Source organism: Tribolium castaneum, chromosome 8 (genome assembly GCF_031307605.1).
Source record: "Tribolium castaneum strain GA2 chromosome 8, icTriCast1.1, whole genome shotgun sequence".
Taxonomy (NCBI): domain Eukaryota; kingdom Metazoa; phylum Arthropoda; class Insecta; order Coleoptera; family Tenebrionidae; genus Tribolium; species Tribolium castaneum.
In genome coordinates, this window is record NC_087401.1 from 10904473 (window position 1) to 10926312 (window position 21840).

Consider the following 21840-nt stretch of genomic DNA (forward strand, 5'->3'; position numbering starts at 1 on the left):
ATACGATTGTGTGAATAATTAGTAATCATTTACATCAACATCGCGTAAATTATTAACGAAGCGGCCTTTAATTGTGTAATTGCGATTCGTAATCCACAAGCATAAGGTTGGTACCACTTAACCCGCACACTAGTCAAAATGTTTTCCTTGCCATTTGGTAACGCAAATTGAGCAAAAATCAGGCGAAAAGGCCCCAAAAACATGAAATTGAGTCATAACAAGGGACAAGGAAAATTGTCGCGGTGTTTTTCGCATTTGTCCGGTCAAATTTTAAATTTGCGTGTTTGGCGGCCATTTTGCCAAATGTCAATCGTTTAAACTTGTGTGTGTTTGGAAAAAACGTTATTTAGCTCAAAATTAATCATTTATTCGTTTTGTTACAATAAATACTGTATAAAGTGAGTGTTTGTGTTAAACCGGGGGCCGCTTGCTTCTATGGAGCTGCACCCAGTCCTTCAGCTGCGTGACGATGAGCCCCCCTAGAATAATCTGCGTCGGGTGGTAAATCAGCAACGGGAGGCTGATTTGGCTCAAGTGGGAGTAACCGTGGAACAAGATTCGAAGAATTGGGATTCCTGAAATTGCGGTAAGTCGCTTTTTTTTGTATCATTATTTTGTTCAAATCAGACCTAAAGTGAGTGACTTGTGAGTGGAGCAAAAAATAATCGTGATGACGTCTTGAATGGTGAAGTGTTTTTGGAAACATTGGGCTATTGCATGGCTCAGGCCTAATAGAATGATTTGCATTAGCAGAACTGAGAAAACACTTGCGAGGACATCGGCGGCGCTCAAGTGGTGTTCGGGGGTTTCAAAAGTGTCGCAAAAAGTCGTATAGATTACGAATAACAGGGCGCATTGCCCGATGGTGTTGAGGGGGAGAGTGTGCCCCCGAAACCCGGTGAAGTTCCGAATGATTTGGCCTAAAAACAGGGGGATGAGGACAGTGGTTACGAGTTGGATTATTGTGGCCAAAAGGGGCACAAGTGTCGTAAAACCCAGCTAAAAAAAATAAATAATGAGGGTTTATAAATTGTAACACTCACGTTAATTAGGAGCAGTAACGGTGTGATTACAACCCCCAGAAAACTACCAAGGACTGAATTGAAAATAGCCGCAGTTTCGTTACCGTCAGCCGCTCGAGTCAAAATCACAGCGCTCGAGACAGGTGGGGGCATACAGGCTACAGTGACAAGTCTACAACGACTTTAACCCATTATTTTCACTTAAAACTCACCCTCGTAACACCCATTGGTTCACCCCGAAGTAATTTAATAAATGGACAAAGATTTGCGTAAAAATTGGAATAAAAATAAAAGTGAATCCTTGAATGAAGAAATGCAAATTATGTTGCTGGAACGTCTCGTAAATGCTTTCAGTTTTGAGGGAAATCCCACTTATTAAAAAAATCACAGTGACAGCCCCATATTTCACCGAATATTCGGTATGCAGTGGTCCGTTCTTCGACCCCAGTTCGGGGTAAATCCCCGCGAAGAAAATACAAGTTAGAATACCCACAAGAAGCCAGTGTTTGCGCAAATAGTCATACACCGTTATCCGGGGCTTCATTGTTGCCACAAACGGGGGAATAACCGGTTACATTGTCATTTGTGAGGTTATGTTGTCACCTCTGTCAGTTAACGCGTTCGGGATACCGGACGTTGCGTCCATTATTGGCGTTTTCAAGCGATTTGTTTCACATAAATTTAAAAAAATAGTCAGGGACGAGCCACAATCCCTTAGTGACGCAACTCGTCTTAATATAATTATAAATACTGAATGAAATGATGGCAGGGTACCGAACGTTGTGTTGTGTTTGTTGATCTGTCATTGAAATTTTTTGAGGTTAGGTTGTTTGAAACAATTTTGTTTTTTTTTTGTGATGGATAAGCCGCGCCCCTGTGGGTGCAAGGGCTGCCGCACGTGTCTGATTTGCGAGTCGACGTTCGGGCTTTCGGCCAAAAAATTCGCACGTCGGAGGGAAGACACCTACGTTTATTGCCCCCAGTGTAATGTTGCGTTTCCCGGCTGGGACCCCCCGAAACACCCGGACCATTCCGGGGCCCCCATTACATTCCCAGGAATTTACATACAACTCGATTTCTTAACACCGGAAGAAGAGGCGAAATTAATGCAAGGTATAGATGATATGTCTTGGGACTCCTCTCAGAGCGGGCGCCGCAAACAGAATTTTGGGCCTAAGTGTAATTTCAAGAAAAATAAGCTACGTGAAGGGGACTTTACCGGATTTCCGAAATTCACCGAATTCGTGCAAGAGAAGTTCCGAAATGTGCCGATTTTGAGTGATTTTCAAACGATCGAACAGTGTTCGCTGGAATATGACCCTGAAAAGGGGGCTTCAATTGACCCGCACGTTGATGATTGTTGGGTTTGGGGCGAGAGAGTTGTTACGGTTAATTTGTTATCGGATTCGGTGCTTACGATGACGTACAATAGGAAAAATAATTATTATAATTTGCATTTGGTTGGGAAATATCCGGCAGTTTTGGACGAAAAAGGCGACAGGAATTTCACCGAAAGTTGTTACAAAGTGAAGGAGTTTGAAAATGATAGGTTTTACCCCACTGTGAGGGTTCCAATGCCTCGAAGGTCTTTACTTGTGATGTTTAATTCGGCAAGGTACGACTGGGAGCACCAAATTTTAAGGGAGGATATTAGGGAGAGGAGGGTGTGTTTGGCCTATCGAGAGTTCACCCCCATTTATCTGAAAGGGGGCGACAAGGAGCAAGAGGGTGCGCCGATTTTGAGGCAGGCGAGGAATTTTTGGGAGCACTTGAGGTGATTGTGTAAATAAACACAAAAAATAAACAAGTTATGTGGCAGATTGTATTTTATTTCCAATAAAAAATTAGTAACACATTAATTACACAAAACTGTATATTCCTATTGCTTTAGTTCGTCGATTCTGGACTTGTAAAAAGTTCCAAATTTACAAAATTTGTGCTAATTAAACAGTTTTTCCATTAGGAGTGTCATTATTGCCGGTTACCATTTTGCTAACCGTAAACAATTGAATCGGCACTTCTCGGACGTAATCGTCAAAGTGGCCATTGGGTTGCGATGATCGTCGACTGGTTATAACCGATTCGTTGTCTGAATGTTCTGCAACTGGGAAAAAATCGTTCGTTTTTTTTGACAAGTTTAAGAAATATTACCAAAACTGTTGCGTTCAATTCGCTCGAAATTGGGCATTTCTAAAGCTGCAATATTTCGCGCCAATGACCAATTAATTACATTTTCCATCATTAAGTTTCTAGTGTTACTCAAGTCTTCATTTAAACTCTCCCTACGAATATTGTGCACCGGTTGATTGTACATTCCTTCAAATATTTCTTCAGTTCGACGTGTCAAAGGTACAATCACTGTTTCACGGACTGTACCTGACGGTTCGTAGACGTGATGACCGAACTGTTGGATGGTACTACTGCCGGAAGTTCCGGTTAGTTCCATTATACCGATCTGAGTAGTCCGGACGTGGTACGGGAAATTTTTATTGGCCACTGAAGGCATCGTCAAAATCTAGGAAAACATTATTTGATCGAGTCATCATTGAAATTTTTGAAATTTCGTCAATAAATAACCGGGACATAGGCTGAGAGACATCGTACAGGGTGCTACATTTTTAATGTTTGAAACTAAGGGGTTTAGAGAAACGAGTGACACATTCTCGGGTCCGTTTTTTGTGAAAATAATTTTTGTCAAAACCGCATCCCGCTATCGTCTTTTGTTCTCGACTTATAAACAAAAGTTGACATTTTAGTGAAATATTAAAAAAAAATATTTTTTTAAGTGGGAATCATAGGCGGCTGTGTTATTTTTGAAAGGCTTATCTTTTTCTAATTTGATATATCTATTTGTGTAATACATTATTTTTAAATATTTAAAAAAACAACATTTTGCTTTTTCTTTATAGTAGGCCATGAAAAAATTTTGGATTTTTAATTAAAACTATAAAAATTGTATTACGCAACAAGTATTTATAATTTAATATTTTTTTAAACACTAATTAATTCAAAAACAACATAATAAATTATTATTAGATCAAATTTTTGTGATTTATAAAAATTATTTGTTTTTAGATATAAAATGGCTAGCTTACATTATCATTCTATTTTCTAATTAAACACGAAATGTCGGAAAAAGAAAAATCTTATTAATCGTATTGCCTGTCAATAAAATTTTATTTTACAAAAAAATATCAGTTCAAACACCAAAATCAAAGCCCATCTGCAGTAAAAAAATACATAACATTATCAACGTCACCTCCATTACACTTCACTAAATCATAAAAAAGTGTCATCAAATGGTAGTGACACATCGATTTCAATTTTCTGCACATTTTTTTATCTAATTAAAATCTGCAACGATCGTATATTTGTTCAATTGAAAATAACTTTAACATAGCTTATTTTTATAATTTCACATTTTTTACTTTAATAACCGTTTACAAAATTTCTAGATTATTCACACCTTTTATGTGAAATAATTTTTCCATGACCAACTACTTTCAAATATTTTAAATATATTTAAAATATATCAAACTATATTATATTGTTTTGAGTTCAGAAAAAATTAAGCTTTTCGAAAATGTCATAGCCAACTATGACTCCTATTTAAATAAATACAACTTTATGTTATTAGAGCTCAACGAATGATTAAAAAAAAACGCTGATGACATTATTAAATTCTCTGCAAAAAAGTGCCTGTATAATGTTGTTGTCTCAAATGTGTATTTTTTATAATAAGGAAGATATGAATATAAACAAAAGTCGATACCGGGATGCGGTTTTGACGAAAATAATTTTTTTTAAAACGGACCCGAAAATGTGTTACTCGTTTTTCTCTAAATCTCTTAGTTTCGGAAATTCTCAATTCGAACCCTGTACAGGGTGTCGCAAGTCTTGTGGCCCGGGCAAAAATAAATATTTCTAGTTGAGTAAAAAAATTAATGAATAGCGTAAACGATAGAGAATTAATTGCGCTACAATTTGCTGTTTTGATATTGTTTAACTTTTGCAATACAAAAAAAATAAGACAAAAAATCAAGTTAATGTCATGTTTACTCCCTTTTTTTTAACAGAAAATTTAAGTAATCTACTAGAAATATTGTTTGGCCTTACCAGAAACGTGAGGTGGCCTCCGAAGGTGATAAACTGCAAAACGGCACAAACGACAGACTCACGAATCCACTTGTCAATATACGAATTGGCCGAAAGTATAAAAGCCGGCCCTGCGATGAACCACATCGTTCCACACACATTGAACGGATAATAAAAATTTGACTTTTCCGGGTAATGTTTGAGGGTAAAAACCGTCGAATAGACGAACATACACCAGGCCAAAACCCTCAAAATGATAAGTCCATACCCAGCCGGTGATTCATACAAGTACAGGACTTCGCCCGGATCGAAAACATTGGCCTCGTAAATAAAAATCGAAATGTACGTCACCACGTACAAACACATGAAAATCGTAAGTTTGACACTGGCAGCCAATGGGAGCCGGCCGCGTGTTATCGTAAAGCCCTTAGCCAATAAGAGCAGGAGAAGCATGTATAGTGTCTCAGACACGCCCATGAAAATGGCGCCGCCTCGTTTTACAGGACTTGGACCTAGCCCATTAACGGCGTATTTCAAATACGCGGCACTTGTTAAAATAATTCCAAACAGTTGGAAAATGACCGAAACGACGAAAATTTTGTACGTTGTGTGCAACAATTGGCGCGATTTTAGTTCAATTGAACAGACGATTATGCCCAACATTAGGAACGAGTAGGCGATGGAGAATGCCATCAAGACTGGGAGAATATCTACAAATTTGTGTTAGTTACGGGAATTGTTTAGTGGGGGTTTACAGAATTCGTCGGCTGAGAAATGCTCATGCCAGTAATCCCCCGGTGGTCCATTCGTCATTAAAATCTTATACTTGACGTGAATTCCTCTCGTTCCGTTACAATTACTCAAAGCTATGAACCACCACCTTTCACGCGCGCTCCGGAATTTCCGGGCGTTGTGACACATGATGGTATTTCCCCGGATTTGGGGAGTGGGTGGTGGCCTTACGGCTCGTTTCTTGATTGGTGCTTTAGTGATTTCGATGTGTTCCCATTGGCTTTTTAAATCTAAAGTTGTGTAATTGAAATCTTCGACAAATTTTGTTGTCACATCTTCAGTTGTAGTAGGTGTTGTTCTAGGCGTTGGTAATGCGATTGTTGTTGTTTTAATCGTAGTCGTAGGTCGTAATTTGCGACTTTTTGTTGCTTTTTTCGGTAATAAGGTTGTGCTAGGTTTGGGTTTGGGTGTCGGAAGTGGGCTAGGTTTGCTCGTACAACCTGACAATTCTTGATAAAACCTGTTAGTTGTTGTTAGGTTGATAATTTGGTTTTGTTCGACGTGAAGCACGGCTTCTTTTTCGTAACAATTCTGATGGCGAATTAAATTGAATTGAAGTTGGGTTAATTAAATTACATAAGTACCTTATTAGTTTTGTATACGGCCGGCCATTGGTCGTCCGTATCGTAATAAAGCAATAAATTTGGATTTCCTTGTTCGTCACTAAATTCGAGAAAATATTCAAACTGGCCGTCTTCCGACAAGAAGCAAAAACGTGCAAGAAAAGCCCAATTCTGTAACAATTATTTCAGTGCGGATGTAGCAGTGCGGAAAAGTTATAATTACGTCACTGGTGTGTATCTCGCCTTCTAGATATTTGCATTGACACAAATTCAGCCAAAATAAAAGAAAAACGATGGAAAAACGGTGCATTTTGGAAAATCTTCGATTGTGTACATTTGTGCGGAATCAATGGTAGCCATGGTTACGCCAAAGGCAACGCATTTAAAACAGCTGAAGGTCGGAGGAAATTTATTTTTTAGCCAACTGTAATTGACATGTTTACACATTTGTGGCAGCTACGGTATCTGAATTTTTACAACCGTTCACATTTACCTATTTCATAGTATTCAAAAATAAACACAATTTTTTAGCAAGATTCTAATTAATACCAACTCGTGATGAAAAAAAAGTAAACGCATATTAACTGTTTCAAAACTATAAAAACAACAAAATTAGCTGTTATAAATTATTCATGCACTTCAAACAGATAATAGCTAATGTAATTTATACTTTCAATGAGAGATCTAATCGATTCGGAAGTAAAATTGTCAGTGTCTGAGACGTGAAATCACAGAACCGTAATTATTAGAAACGCGCATCCTCATAAAAATAAATGCACAGAAAGGTAATCACCAGAAACGCGCATTGACAGAATCAATGGTAACCGACAGAAAAAAATGATAAATAGAATGATAATGCATTGATCTGCTAAGTCAGTCACTGGTTCAAACATTATTCGCTAGGGTCGCTACTGCAAAAATAATTTCGCTTTAGCATTTAAATAGCAATTGTTCTTTACGCTACACCTTCACCAAATCGAATACATTTCATACGCTCTTTGCAAAATAAGAATACAAGAGGTGTTTTAATATAATTTTGACACTTTAAAAAAACAATCAGCCATACTTTGTGTATTTAAGGATTGCTCTAATTAGTCAAATTAATAATTAATTTGTCCAGCAAGAACCACGTGGAGGTTTAGAGCATTCTTGCCAGGAAAAAAGGATATAAGGATGAGGTAAACAATGATTATTTGAAAATGAAGGGAATAAAGGAATCATTGGTTTGTGAAATAAAAAAATACACAACATACACAATACACAACAATAAAATGCACCTAACTTTACATAGCTTCTGCGTTGGCTACTGTTTGTAGCAAAACATTAAAAAAAAATAAAAACAATACCAACAAAAATCTCTATTTGCATGTTACAACAAGCGACGTGTATGAATTTTACACAAAATAAAAAATACACAATATGTTATAATATATGGCAGTCATCTATTAATTTCAACACCTCAGTAGACAAATGCACCTACCTTCATATCGCTTCTGCGTTGGCTACTATTTGTAGCAAGACATTAAAAAAATAAGAAAAACACCAATAAAAAATCTTTATTTGCATGAAAGTTACAACAAGCGACGTTTATCAATATTGTACAAAACAAAAAATTCACAATACGTGGCACTCAAATTATTAATTTCAACACCCCAGTAGATAAATGCACCTACCTTCATATCGCTTCCACGTTGGCTACCGTTTGTAGCAATAAAAAAATAATAATAAAAATGAAACCAAAAAAAAATGTTTATTTGCATTAAATTTAGAGCAAGCCACTTTCATTCATTGAAATTAAAGAGAAAATTATTACGTGGCATTAAATTGTTTGAGTGTTTTATTTAAGTTACTGAATTTAAAACGCGTCACTCAAACTATGACTTTTCAACACCGTATTTAGAGCCGGTGTACACAACATTGTAATTGCAATTAAATTTTATGGAATTATTCGTTTGTGAAATAAATAAAACGCAACACACAAATAAAATGGTCCTACCTTTCGTATCGCTTCCACGTTGGCTACCGTTTGTAGCATTAAAAAAAATTAAAGACAACGCCAAAAAAGCTTTATTTGCATTAAATTTAGAGCAAGCCACTTCATTGAAATTAAAGAGAAAATTATTAAGTGGCATTAAATTGTTTGAGTGTTTTATTTAAGTTACTGAATTTAAAACGCGTCACTCAAACTATGACTTTTCAACACCGTATTTAGAGCCGGTGTACACAACATTGTAATTGCAATTAAATTTTATGGAATTATTCGTTTGTGAAATAAATAAAACGCAACACAAAAATAAAATGGTCCTACCTTTCGTATCGCTTCCACGTTGGCTACCGTTTGTAGCATTAAATAAAATTAAAAACAACGCCAAAAAAGCTTTATTTGCATTAAATTTAGAGCAAGCCACTTCATTGAAATTAAAGAGAAAATTATTAAGTGGCATTAAATTGTTTGAGTGTTTTATTTAAGTTACTGAATTTAAAACGCGTCACTCAAACTATGACTTTTCAACACCGTATTTAGAGCCGGTGTACACAACATTGTAATTGCAATTAAATTTTATGGAATTATTCGTTTGTGAAATAAATAAAACGCAACACAAAAATAAAATGGTCCTACCTTTCGTATCGCTTCCACGTTGGCTACCGTTTGTAGCATTAAATAAAATTAAAAACAACGCCAAAAAAGCTTTATTTGCATTAAATTTAGAGCAAGCCACTTCATTGAAATTAAAGAGAAAATTATTACGTGGCATTAAATTGTTTGAGTGTTTTATTTAAGTTACTGAATTTAAAACGCGTCACTCAAACTTTGACTTTTCAACACCGTATTTAGAGCCGGTGTACACAACATTGTAATTGCAATTAAATTTTATGGAATTATTCGTTTGTGAAATAAATAAAACGCAACACACAAATAAAATGGTCCTACCTTTCGTATCGCTTCCACGTTGGCTACCGTTTGTAGCATTAAAAAAAATTAAAAACAATGCCAAAAAAGCTTTATTTGCATTAAATTTAGAGCAAGCCACTTTCATTCATTGAAATTAAAGAGAAAATTATTACGTGGCATTAAATTGTTTGAGTGTTTTATTTAAGTTACTGAATTTAAAACGCGTCACTCAAACTATGACTTTTCAACACCGTATTTAGAGCCGGTGTACACAACGTTGTAATTGCAATTAAATTTTATGGAATTATTCGTTTGTGAAATAAATAAAACGCAACACACAAATAAAATGGTCCTACCTTTCGTATCGCTTCCACGTTGGCTACCGTTTGTAGCATTAAAAAAAATTAAAAACAATGCCAAAAAAGCTTTATTTGCATTAAATTTAGAGCAAGCCACTTTCATTCATTGAAATTAAAGAGAAAATTATTACGTGGCATTAAATTGTTTGAGTGTTTTATTTAAGTTACTGAATTTAAAACGCGTCACTCAAACTATGACTTTTCAACACCGCATTTAGAGCTGGTGTACACAACATTGTAATTGCAATTAAATTTTATGGAAATATTGGTTTGTGAAATAAAAAATACACACACAAATAAAATGGTCCTACCTTTCGTATCGCTTCCACGTTGGCTACCGTTTGTAGCATTAAAAAAAATTAAAAACAATGCCAAAAAAGCTTTACTTGCATTAAATTTAGAGCAAGCCACTTCATTGAAATTAAAGAGAAAATTATTACGTGGCATTAAATTGTTTGAGTGTTTTATTTAAGTTACTGAATTTAAAACGCGTCACTCAAACTTTGACTTTTCAACACCGTATTTAGAGCCGGTGTACACAACATTGTAATTGCAATTAAATTTTATGGAATTATTCGTTTGTGAAATAAATAAAACGCAACACACAAATAAAATGGTCCTACCTTTCGTATCGCTTCCACGTTGGCTACCGTTTGTAGCATTAAAAAAAATTAAAAACAATGCCAAAAAAGCTTTACTTGCATTAAATTTAGAGCAAGCCACTTCATTGAAATTAAAGAGAAAATTATTACGTGGCATTAAATTGTTTGAGTGTTTTATTTAAGTTACTGAATTTAAAACGCGTCACTCAAACTTTGACTTTTCAACACCGTATTTAGAGCCGGTGTACACAACATTGTAATTGCAATTAAATTTTATGGAATTATTCGTTTGTGAAATAAATAAAACGCAACACACAAATAAAATGGTCCTACCTTTCGTATCGCTTCCACGTTGGCTACCGTTTGTAGCATTAAAAAAAATTAAAAACAATGCCAAAAAAGCTTTATTTGCATTAAATTTAGAGCAAGCCACTTTTATTCATTGAAATTAAAGAGAAAATTATTACGTGGCATTAAATTGTTTGAGTGTTTTATTTAAGTTACTGAATTTAAAACGCGTCACTCAAACTATGACTTTTCAACACCGCATTTAGAGCTGGTGTACACAACATTGTAATTGCAATTAAATTTTATGGAAATATTGGTTTGTGAAATAAAAAATACACACACAAATAAAATGGTCCTACCTTTCGTATCGCTTCCACGTTGGCTACCGTTTGTAGCATTAAATAAAATTAAAAACAACGCCAAAAAAGCTTTATTTGCATTAAATTTTGAGCAAGCCACTTTTATTCATTGAAATTAAAGAGAAAATTATTACGTGGCATTAAATTGTTTGAGTGTTTTATTTAAGTTACTGAATTTAAAACGCGTCACTCAAACTATGACTTTTCAACACCGCATTTAGAGCCGGTGTACACAACATTGTAATTGCAATTAAATTTTATGGAATTATTCGTTTGTGAAATAAATAAAACGCAACACAAAAATAAAATGGTCCTACCTTTCGTATCGCTTCCACGTTGGCTACCGTTTGTAGCATTAAATAAAATTAAAAACAACGCCAAAAAAGCTTTATTTGCATTAAATTTAGAGCAAGCCACTTCATTGAAATTAAAGAGAAAATTATTAAGTGGCATTAAATTGTTTGAGTGTTTTATTTAAGTTACTGAATTTAAAACGCGTCACTCAAACTTTGACTTTTCAACACCGTATTTAGAGCCGGTGTACACAACATTGTAATTGCAATTAAATTTTATGGAATTATTCGTTTGTGAAATAAATAAAACGCAACACACAAATAAAATGGTCCTACCTTTCGTATCGCTTCCACGTTGGCTACCGTTTGTAGCATTAAAAAAAATTAAAAACAACGCCAAAAAAGCTTTATTTGCATTAAATTTAGAGCAAGCCACTTCATTGAAATTAAAGAGAAAATTATTAAGTGGCATTAAATTGTTTGAGTGTTTTATTTAAGTTACTGAATTTAAAACGCGTCACTCAAACTATGACTTTTCAACACCGTATTTAGAGCCGGTGTACACAACATTGTAATTGCAATTAAATTTTATGGAATTATTCGTTTGTGAAATAAATAAAACGCAACACACAAATAAAATGGTCCTACCTTTCGTATCGCTTCCACGTTGGCTACCGTTTGTAGCATTAAAAAAAATTAAAAACAATGCCAAAAAAGCTTTATTTGCATTAAATTTAGAGCAAGCCACTTTCATTCATTGAAATTAAAGAGAAAATTATTACGTGGCATTAAATTGTTTGAGTGTTTTATTTAAGTTACTGAATTTAAAACGCGTCACTCAAACTATGACTTTTCAACACCGTATTTAGAGCCGGTGTACACAACATTGTAATTGCAATTAAATTTTATGGAATTATTCGTTTGTGAAATAAATAAAACGCAACACACAAATAAAATGGTCCTACCTTTCGTATCGCTTCCACGTTGGCTACCGTTTGTAGCATTAAAAAAAATTAAAAACAATGCCAAAAAAGCTTTATTTGCATTAAATTTAGAGCAAGCCACTTTCATTCATTGAAATTAAAGAGAAAATTATTACGTGGCATTAAATTGTTTGAGTGTTTTATTTAAGTTACTGAATTTAAAACGCGTCACTCAAACTTTGACTTTTCAACACCGTATTTAGAGCCGGTGTACACAACATTGTAATTGCAATTAAATTTTATGGAATTATTCGTTTGTGAAATAAATAAAACGCAACACACAAATAAAATGGTCCTACCTTTCGTATCGCTTCCACGTTGGCTACCGTTTGTAGCATTAAAAAAAATTAAAAACAATGCCAAAAAAGCTTTATTTGCATTAAATTTAGAGCAAGCCACTTTCATTCATTGAAATTAAAGAGAAAATTATTACGTGGCATTAAATTGTTTGAGTGTTTTATTTAAGTTACTGAATTTAAAACGCGTCACTCAAACTATGACTTTTCAACACCGTATTTAGAGCCGGTGTACACAACATTGTAATTGCAATTAAATTTTATGGAATTATTCGTTTGTGAAATAAATAAAACGCAACACACAAATAAAATGGTCCTACCTTTCGTATCGCTTCCACGTTGGCTACCGTTTGTAGCATTAAAAAAAATTAAAAACAATGCCAAAAAAGCTTTATTTGCATTAAATTTAGAGCAAGCCACTTTTATTCATTGAAATTAAAGAGAAAATTATTACGTGGCATTAAATTGTTTGAGTGTTTTATTTAAGTTACTGAATTTAAAACGCGTCACTCAAACTATGACTTTTCAACACCGCATTTAGAGCTGGTGTACACAACATTGTAATTGCAATTAAATTTTATGGAAATATTGGTTTGTGAAATAAAAAATACACACACAAATAAAATGGTCCTACCTTTCGTATCGCTTCCACGTTGGCTACCGTTTGTAGCATTAAATAAAATTAAAAACAACGCCAAAAAAGCTTTATTTGCATTAAATTTAGAGCAAGCCACTTTCATTCATTGAAATTAAAGAGAAAATTATTACGTGGCATTAAATTGTTTGAGTGTTTTATTTAAGTTACTGAATTTAAAACGCGTCACTCAAACTATGACTTTTCAACACCGTATTTAGAGCCGGTGTACACAACATTGTAATTGCAATTAAATTTTATGGAATTATTCGTTTGTGAAATAAATAAAACGCAACACACAAATAAAATGGTCCTACCTTTCGTATCGCTTCCACGTTGGCTACCGTTTGTAGCATTAAAAAAAATTAAAAACAATGCCAAAAAAGCTTTATTTGCATTAAATTTAGAGCAAGCCACTTTCATTCATTGAAATTAAAGAGAAAATTATTACGTGGCATTAAATTGTTTGAGTGTTTTATTTAAGTTACTGAATTTAAAACGCGTCACTCAAACTATGACTTTTCAACACCGTATTTAGAGCCGGTGTACACAACATTGTAATTGCAATTAAATTTTATGGAATTATTCGTTTGTGAAATAAATAAAACGCAACACACAAATAAAATGGTCCTACCTTTCGTATCGCTTCCACGTTGGCTACCGTTTGTAGCATAAAAAAAATTAAAAACAATGCCAAAAAAGCTTTATTTGCATTAAATTTAGAGCAAGCCACTTTCATTCATTGAAATTAAAGAGAAAATTATTACGTGGCATTAAATTGTTTGAGTGTTTTATTTAAGTTACTGAATTTAAAACGCGTCACTCAAACTTTGACTTTTCAACACCGTATTTAGAGCCGGTGTACACAACATTGTAATTGCAATTAAATTTTATGGAATTATTCGTTTGTGAAATAAATAAAACGCAACACACAAATAAAATGGTCCTACCTTTCGTATCGCTTCCACGTTGGCTACCGTTTGTAGCATTAAAAAAAATTAAAAACAATGCCAAAAAAGCTTTATTTGCATTAAATTTAGAGCAAGCCACTTTCATTCATTGAAATTAAAGAGAAAATTATTACGTGGCATTAAATTGTTTGAGTGTTTTATTTAAGTTACTGAATTTAAAACGCGTCACTCAAACTTTGACTTTTCAACACCGTATTTAGAGCCGGTGTACACAACATTGTAATTGCAATTAAATTTTATGGAATTATTCGTTTGTGAAATAAATAAAACGCAACACACAAATAAAATGGTCCTACCTTTCGTATCGCTTCCACGTTGGCTACCGTTTGTAGCATTAAAAAAAATTAAAAACAATGCCAAAAAAGCTTTATTTGCATTAAATTTAGAGCAAGCCACTTCATTGAAATTAAAGAGAAAATTATTAAGTGGCATTAAATTGTTTGAGTGTTTTATTTAAGTTACTGAATTTAAAACGCGTCACTCAAACTATGACTTTTCAACACCGCATTTAGAGCTGGTGTACACAACATTGTAATTGCAATTAAATTTTATGGAAATATTGGTTTGTGAAATAAAAAATACACACACAAATAAAATGGTCCTACCTTTCGTATCGCTTCCACGTTGGCTACCGTTTGTAGCATTAAAAAAAATTAAAAACAATGCCAAAAAAGCTTTATTTGCATTAAATTTAGAGCAAGCCACTTCACTGAAATTAAAGAGAAAATTATTAAGTGGCATTAAATTGTTTGAGTGTTTTATTTAAGTTACTGAATTTAAAACGCGTCACTCAAACTATGACTTTTCAACACCGTATTTAGAGCCGGTGTACACAACGTTGTAATTGCAATTAAATTTTATGGAATTATTCGTTTGTGAAATAAATAAAACGCAACACACAAATAAAATGGTCCTACCTTTCGTATCGCTTCCACGTTGGCTACCGTTTGTAGCATTAAAAAAAAATTAAAAACAACGCCAAAAAAGCTTTATTTGCATTAAATTTAGAGCAAGCCACTTTCATTCATTGAAATTAAAGAGAAAATTATTACGTGGCATTAAATTGTTTGAGTGTTTTATTTAAGTTACTGAATTTAAAACGCGTCACTCAAACTATGACTTTTCAACACCGTATTTAGAGCCGGTGTACACAACATTGTAATTGCAATTAAATTTTATGGAATTATTCGTTTGTGAAATAAATAAAACGCAACACACAAATAAAATGGTCCTACCTTTCGTATCGCTTCCACGTTGGCTACCGTTTGTAGCATTAAAAAAAATTAAAAACAATGCCAAAAAAGCTTTATTTGCATTAAATTTAGAGCAAGCCACTTTTATTCATTGAAATTAAAGAGAAAATTATTACGTGGCATTAAATTGTTTGAGTGTTTTATTTAAGTTACTGAATTTAAAACGCGTCACTCAAACTATGACTTTTCAACACCGCATTTAGAGCTGGTGTACACAACATTGTAATTGCAATTAAATTTTATGGAAATATTGGTTTGTGAAATAAAAAATACACACACAAATAAAATGGTCCTACCTTTCGTATCGCTTCCACGTTGGCTACCGTTTGTAGCATTAAATAAAATTAAAAACAACGCCAAAAAAGCTTTATTTGCATTAAATTTTGAGCAAGCCACTTTTATTCATTGAAATTAAAGAGAAAATTATTACGTGGCATTAAATTGTTTGAGTGTTTTATTTAAGTTACTGAATTTAAAACGCGTCACTCAAACTATGACTTTTCAACACCGTATTTAGAGCCGGTGTACACAACATTGTAATTGCAATTAAATTTTATGGAATTATTCGTTTGTGAAATAAATAAAACGCAACACACAAATAAAATGGTCCTACCTTTCGTATCGCTTCCACGTTGGCTACCGTTTGTAGCATTAAAAAAAATTAAAAACAATGCCAAAAAAGCTTTATTTGCATTAAATTTAGAGCAAGCCACTTTCATTCATTGAAATTAAAGAGAAAATTATTACGTGGCATTAAATTGTTTGAGTGTTTTATTTAAGTTACTGAATTTAAAACGCGTCACTCAAACTTTGACTTTTCAACACCGTATTTAGAGCCGGTGTACACAACATTGTAATTGCAATTAAATTTTATGGAATTATTCGTTTGTGAAATAAATAAAACGCAACACACAAATAAAATGGTCCTACCTTTCGTATCGCTTCCACGTTGGCTACCGTTTGTAGCATTAAAAAAAATTAAAAACAATGCCAAAAAAGCTTTATTTGCATTAAATTTAGAGCAAGCCACTTCATTGAAATTAAAGAGAAAATTATTAAGTGGCATTAAATTGTTTGAGTGTTTTATTTAAGTTACTGAATTTAAAACGCGTCACTCAAACTATGACTTTTCAACACCGCATTTAGAGCTGGTGTACACAACATTGTAATTGCAATTAAATTTTATGGAAATATTGGTTTGTGAAATAAAAAATACACACACAAATAAAATGGTCCTACCTTTCGTATCGCTTCCACGTTGGCTACCGTTTGTAGCATTAAAAAAAATTAAAAACAATGCCAAAAAAGCTTTATTTGCATTAAATTTAGAGCAAGCCACTTCACTGAAATTAAAGAGAAAATTATTAAGTGGCATTAAATTGTTTGAGTGTTTTATTTAAGTTACTGAATTTAAAACGCGTCACTCAAACTATGACTTTTCAACACCGTATTTAGAGCCGGTGTACACAACGTTGTAATTGCAATTAAATTTTATGGAATTATTCGTTTGTGAAATAAATAAAACGCAACACACAAATAAAATGGTCCTACCTTTCGTATCGCTTCCACGTTGGCTACCGTTTGTAGCATTAAAAAAAATTAAAAACAATGCCAAAAAAGCTTTATTTGCATTAAATTTAGAGCAAGCCACTTCACTGAAATTAAAGAGAAAATTATTAAGTGGCATTAAATTGTTTGAGTGTTTTATTTAAGTTACTGAATTTAAAACGCGTCACTCAAACTATGACTTTTCAACACCGCATTTAGAGCCGGTGTACACAACATTGTAATTGCAATAAAATTTTATGGAATTATTCGTTTCTGAAATAAATAAAACGCAACACACAAATAAAATGGTCCTACCTTTCGTATCGCTTCCACGTTGGCTACCGTTTGTAGCATTAAAAAAAATTAAAAACAATGCCAAAAAAGCTTTATTTGCATTAAATTTAGAGCAAGCCACTTTCATTCATTGAAATTAAAGAGAAAATTATTACGTGGCATTAAATTGTTTGAGTGTTTTATTTAAGTTACTGAATTTAAAACGCGTCACTCAAACTATGACTTTTCAACACCGCATTTAGAGCCGGTGTACACAACATTGTAATTGCAATTAAATTTTATGGAATTATTCGTTTGTGAAATAAATAAAACGCAACACACAAATAAAATGGTCCTACCTTTCGTATCGCTTCCACGTTGGCTACCGTTTGTAGCATTAAAAAAAAATTAAAAACAACGCCAAAAAAGCTTTATTTGCATTAAATTTAGAGCAAGCCACTTCATTGAAATTAAAGAGAAAATTATTACGTGGCATTAAAAATTGTTTGAGTGTTTTATTTAAGTTACTGAATTTAAAACGCGTCACTCAAACTATGACTTTTCAACACCGCATTTAGAGCCGGTGTACACAACATTGTAATTGCAATTAAATTTTATGGAATTATTCGTTTGTGAAATAAATAAAGCGCAACACACAAATAAAATGGTCCTACCTTTCGTATCGCTTCCACGTTGGCTACCGTTTGTAGCATTAAAAAAAATTAAAAACAACGCCAAAAAAGCTTTATTTGCATTAAATTTAGAGCAAGCCACTTCATTGAAATTAAAGAGAAAATTATTACGTGGCATTAAAAATTGTTTGAGTGTTTTATTTAAGTTACTGAATTTAAAACGCGTCACTCAAACTATGACTTTTCAACACCGCATTTAGAGCCGGTGTACACAACATTGTAATTGCAATTAAATTTTATGGAATTATTCGTTTGTGAAATAAATAAAACGCAACACACAAATAAAATGGTCCTACCTTTCGTATCGCTTCCACGTTGGCTACCGTTTGTAGCATTAAAAAAAATTAAAAACAACGCCAAAAAAGCTTTATTTGCATTAAATTTAGAGCAAGCCACTTCATTGAAATTAAAGAGAAAATTATTACGTGGCATTAAAAATTGTTTGAGTGTTTTATTTAAGTTACTGAATTTAAAACGCGTCACTCAAACTATGACTTTTCAACACCGCATTTAGAGCCGGTGTACACAACATTGTAATTGCAATTAAATTTTATGGAATTATTCGTTTGTGAAATAAATAAAACGCAACACACAAATAAAATGGTCCTACCTTTCGTATCGCTTCCACGTTGGCTACCGTTTGTAGCATTAAAAAAAATTAAAAACAACGCCAAAAAAGCTTTATTTGCATTAAATTTAGAGCAAGCCACTTCATTGAAATTAAAGAGAAAATTATTACGTGGCATTAAAAATTGTTTGAGTGTTTTATTTAAGTTACTGAATTTAAAACGCGTCACTCAAACTATGACTTTTCAACACCGCATTTAGAGCCGGTGTACACAACATTGTAATTGCAATTAAATTTTATGGAATTATTCGTTTGTGAAATAAATAAAACGCAACACACAAATAAAATGGTCCTACCTTTCGTATCGCTTCCACGTTGGCTACCGTTTGTAGCATTAAAAAAAATTAAAAACAACGCCAAAAAAGCTTTATTTGCATTAAATTTAGAGCAAGCCACTTCATTGAAATTAAAGAGAAAATTATTAAGTGGCATTAAATTGTTTGAGTGTTTTATTTAAGTTACTGAATTTAAAACGCGTCACTCAAACTATGACTTTTCAACACCGCATTTAGAGCCGGTGTACACAACATTGTAATTGCAATTAAATTTTATGGAATTATTCGTTTGTGAAATAAATAAAACGCAACACACAAATAAAATGGTCCTACCTTTCGTATCGCTTCCACGTTGGCTACCGTTTGTAGCATTAAAAAAAATTAAAAACAACGCCAAAAAAGCTTTATTTGCATTAAATTTAGAGCAAGCCACTTCATTGAAATTAAAGAGAAAATTATTAAGTGGCATTAAATTGTTTGAGTGTTTTATTTAAGTTACTGAATTTAAAACGCGTCACTCAAACTTTGACTTTTCAACACCGTATTTAGAGCCGGTGTACACAACATTGTAATTGCAATTAAATTTTATGGAATTATTCGTTTGTGAAATAAATAAAACGCAACACACAAATAAAATGGTCCTACCTTTCGTATCGCTTCCACGTTGGCTACCGTTTGCAGCATTAAAAAAAATTAAAAACAATGCCAAAAAAGCTTTATTTGCATTAAATTTAGAGCAAGCCACTTCATTGAAATTAAAGAGAAAATTATTAAGTGGCATTAAATTGTTTGAGTGTTTTATTTAAGTTACTGAATTTAAAACGCGTCACTCAAACTATGACTTTTCAACACCGTATTTAGAGCCGGTGTACACAACATTGTAATTGCAATTAAATTTTATGGAATTATTCGTTTGTGAAATAAATAAAACGCAACACACAAATAAAATGGTCCTACCTTTCGTATCGCTTCCACGTTGGCTACCGTTTGTAGCATTAAAAAAAATTAAAAACAATGCCAAAAAAGCTTTATTTGCATTAAATTTAGAGCAAGCCACTTTTATTCATTGAAATTAAAGAGAAAATTATTACGTGGCATTAAATTGTTTGAGTGTTTTATTTAAGTTACTGAATTTAAAACGCGTCACTCAAACTATGACTTTTCAACACCGCATTTAGAGCTGGTGTACACAACATTGTAATTGCAATTAAATTTTATGGAAATATTGGTTTGTGAAATAAAAAATACACACACAAATAAAATGGTCCTACCTTTCGTATCGCTTCCACGTTGGCTACCGTTTGTAGCATTAAATAAAATTAAAAACAACGCCAAAAAAGCTTTATTTGCATTAAATTTTGAGCAAGCCACTTTTATTCATTGAAATTAAAGAGAAAATTATTACGTGGCATTAAATTGTTTGAGTGTTTTATTTAAGTTACTGAATTTAAAACGCGTCACTCAAACTATGACTTTTCAACACCGTATTTAGAGCCGGTGTACACAACATTGTAATTGCAATTAAATTTTATGGAATTATTCGTTTGTGAAATAAATAAAACGCAACACAAAAATAAAATGGTCCTACCTTTCGTATCGCTTCCACGTTGGCTACCGTTTGTAGCATTAAATAAAATTAAAAACAACGCCAAAAAAGCTTTATTTGCATTAAATTTAGAGCAAGCCACTTCATTGAAATTAAAGAGAAAATTATTACGTGGCATTAAATTGTTTGAGTGTTTTATTTAAGTTACTGAATTTAAAACGCGTCACTCAAACTTTGACTTTTCAACACCGTATTTAGAGCCGGTGTACACAACATTGTAATTGCAATTAAATTTTATGGAATTATTCGTTTGTGAAATAAATAAAACGCAACACACAAATAAAATGGTCCTACCTTTCGTATCGCTTCCACGTTGGCTACCGTTTGTAGCATTAAAAAAAATTAAAAACAATGCCAAAAAAGCTTTATTTGCATTAAATTTAGAGCAAGCCACTTTCATTCATTGAAATTAAAGAGAAAATTATTACGTGGCATTAAATTGTTTGAGTGTTTTATTTAAGTTACTGAATTTAAAACGCGTCACTCAAACTTTGACTTTTCAACACCGTATTTAGAGCCGGTGTACACAACATTGTAATTGCAATTAAATTTTATGGAATTATTCGTTTGTGAAATAAATAAAACGCAACACACAAATAAAATGGTCCTACCTTTCGTATCGCTTCCACGTTGGCTACCGTTTGTAGCATTAAAAAAAATTAAAAACAACGCCAAAAAAGCTTTATTTGCATTAAATTTAGAGCAAGCCACTTCATTGAAATTAAAGAGAAAATTATTAAGGGGCATTAAATTGTTTGAGTGTTTTATTTAAGTTACTGAATTTAAAACGCGTCACTCAAACTTTGACTTTTCAACACCGTATTTAGAGCCGGTGTACACAACATTGTAATTGCAATTAAATTTTATGGAATTATTCGTTTGTGAAATAAATAAAACGCAACACACAAATAAAATGGTCCTACCTTTCGTATCGCTTCCACGTTGGCTACCGTTTGTAGCATTAAAAAAAATTAAAAACAATGCCAAAAAAGCTTTATTTGCATTAAATTTAGAGCAAGCCACTTTCATTCATTGAAATTAAAGAGAAAATTATTACGTGGCATTAAATTGTTTGAGTGTTTTATTTAAGTTACTGAATTTAAAACGCGTCACTCAAACTTTGACTTTTCAACACCGTATTTAGAGCCGGTGTACACAACATTGTAATTGCAATTAAATTTTATGGAATTATTCGTTTGTGAAATAAATAAAACGCAACACACAAATAAAATGGTCCTACCTTTCGTATCGCTTCCACGTTGGCTACCGTTTGTAGCATTAAAAAAAATTAAAAACAATGCCAAAAAAGCTTTATTTGCATTAAATTTAGAGCAAGCCACTTTTATTCATTGAAATTAAAGAGAAAATTATTACGTGGCATTAAATTGTTTGAGTGTTTTATTTAAGTTACTGAA

General features: G+C 32.9%; 3 protein-coding genes across 4 annotated transcripts; 1 reads left to right on the plus strand and 2 right to left on the minus strand.

Annotated features, from left to right (window-relative positions):
• Positions 1-351: 351 nt before the first annotated feature.
• LOC660673 (sodium/bile acid cotransporter 7) lies at positions 352-1702 on the minus strand. Its single transcript, XM_966886.4, has 4 exons — positions 1235-1702; positions 1044-1194; positions 630-999; positions 352-575 (listed from the first exon to the last, which is right to left on the minus strand). Exons 1-4 carry the CDS (start codon positions 1564-1566, stop codon positions 412-414), a joined length of 1017 nt encoding a protein of 338 aa, XP_971979.1. The 5' UTR covers positions 1567-1702; the 3' UTR covers positions 352-411.
• A 38-nt stretch (positions 1703-1740) lies between these two features.
• LOC660615 (uncharacterized protein) lies at positions 1741-2840 on the plus strand. The gene has a single exon (XM_966831.4). The coding sequence runs from the start codon at positions 1880-1882 to the stop codon at positions 2798-2800; it is 921 nt and encodes a 306-aa protein (XP_971924.1). The 5' UTR covers positions 1741-1879; the 3' UTR covers positions 2801-2840.
• LOC660555 (transmembrane protein 145) lies at positions 2831-6862 on the minus strand. 2 transcript variants are annotated; one of them, XM_015982399.2, is made up of 7 exons: positions 6696-6862; positions 6494-6643; positions 5873-6440; positions 5139-5827; positions 3399-3537; positions 3174-3338; positions 2831-3126 (listed from the first exon to the last, which is right to left on the minus strand). In XM_015982399.2, exons 1-7 carry the CDS (start codon positions 6780-6782, stop codon positions 2966-2968), a joined length of 1959 nt encoding a protein of 652 aa, XP_015837885.1. In that variant the 5' UTR covers positions 6783-6862; the 3' UTR covers positions 2831-2965. The 2 variants fall into 2 exon arrangements, with proteins under 2 accessions (XP_015837885.1, XP_008196154.1); XM_008197932.3 differs by having other exon boundaries at positions 3174-3537; positions 6696-6860.
• Positions 6863-21840: the final 14978 nt, after the last annotated feature.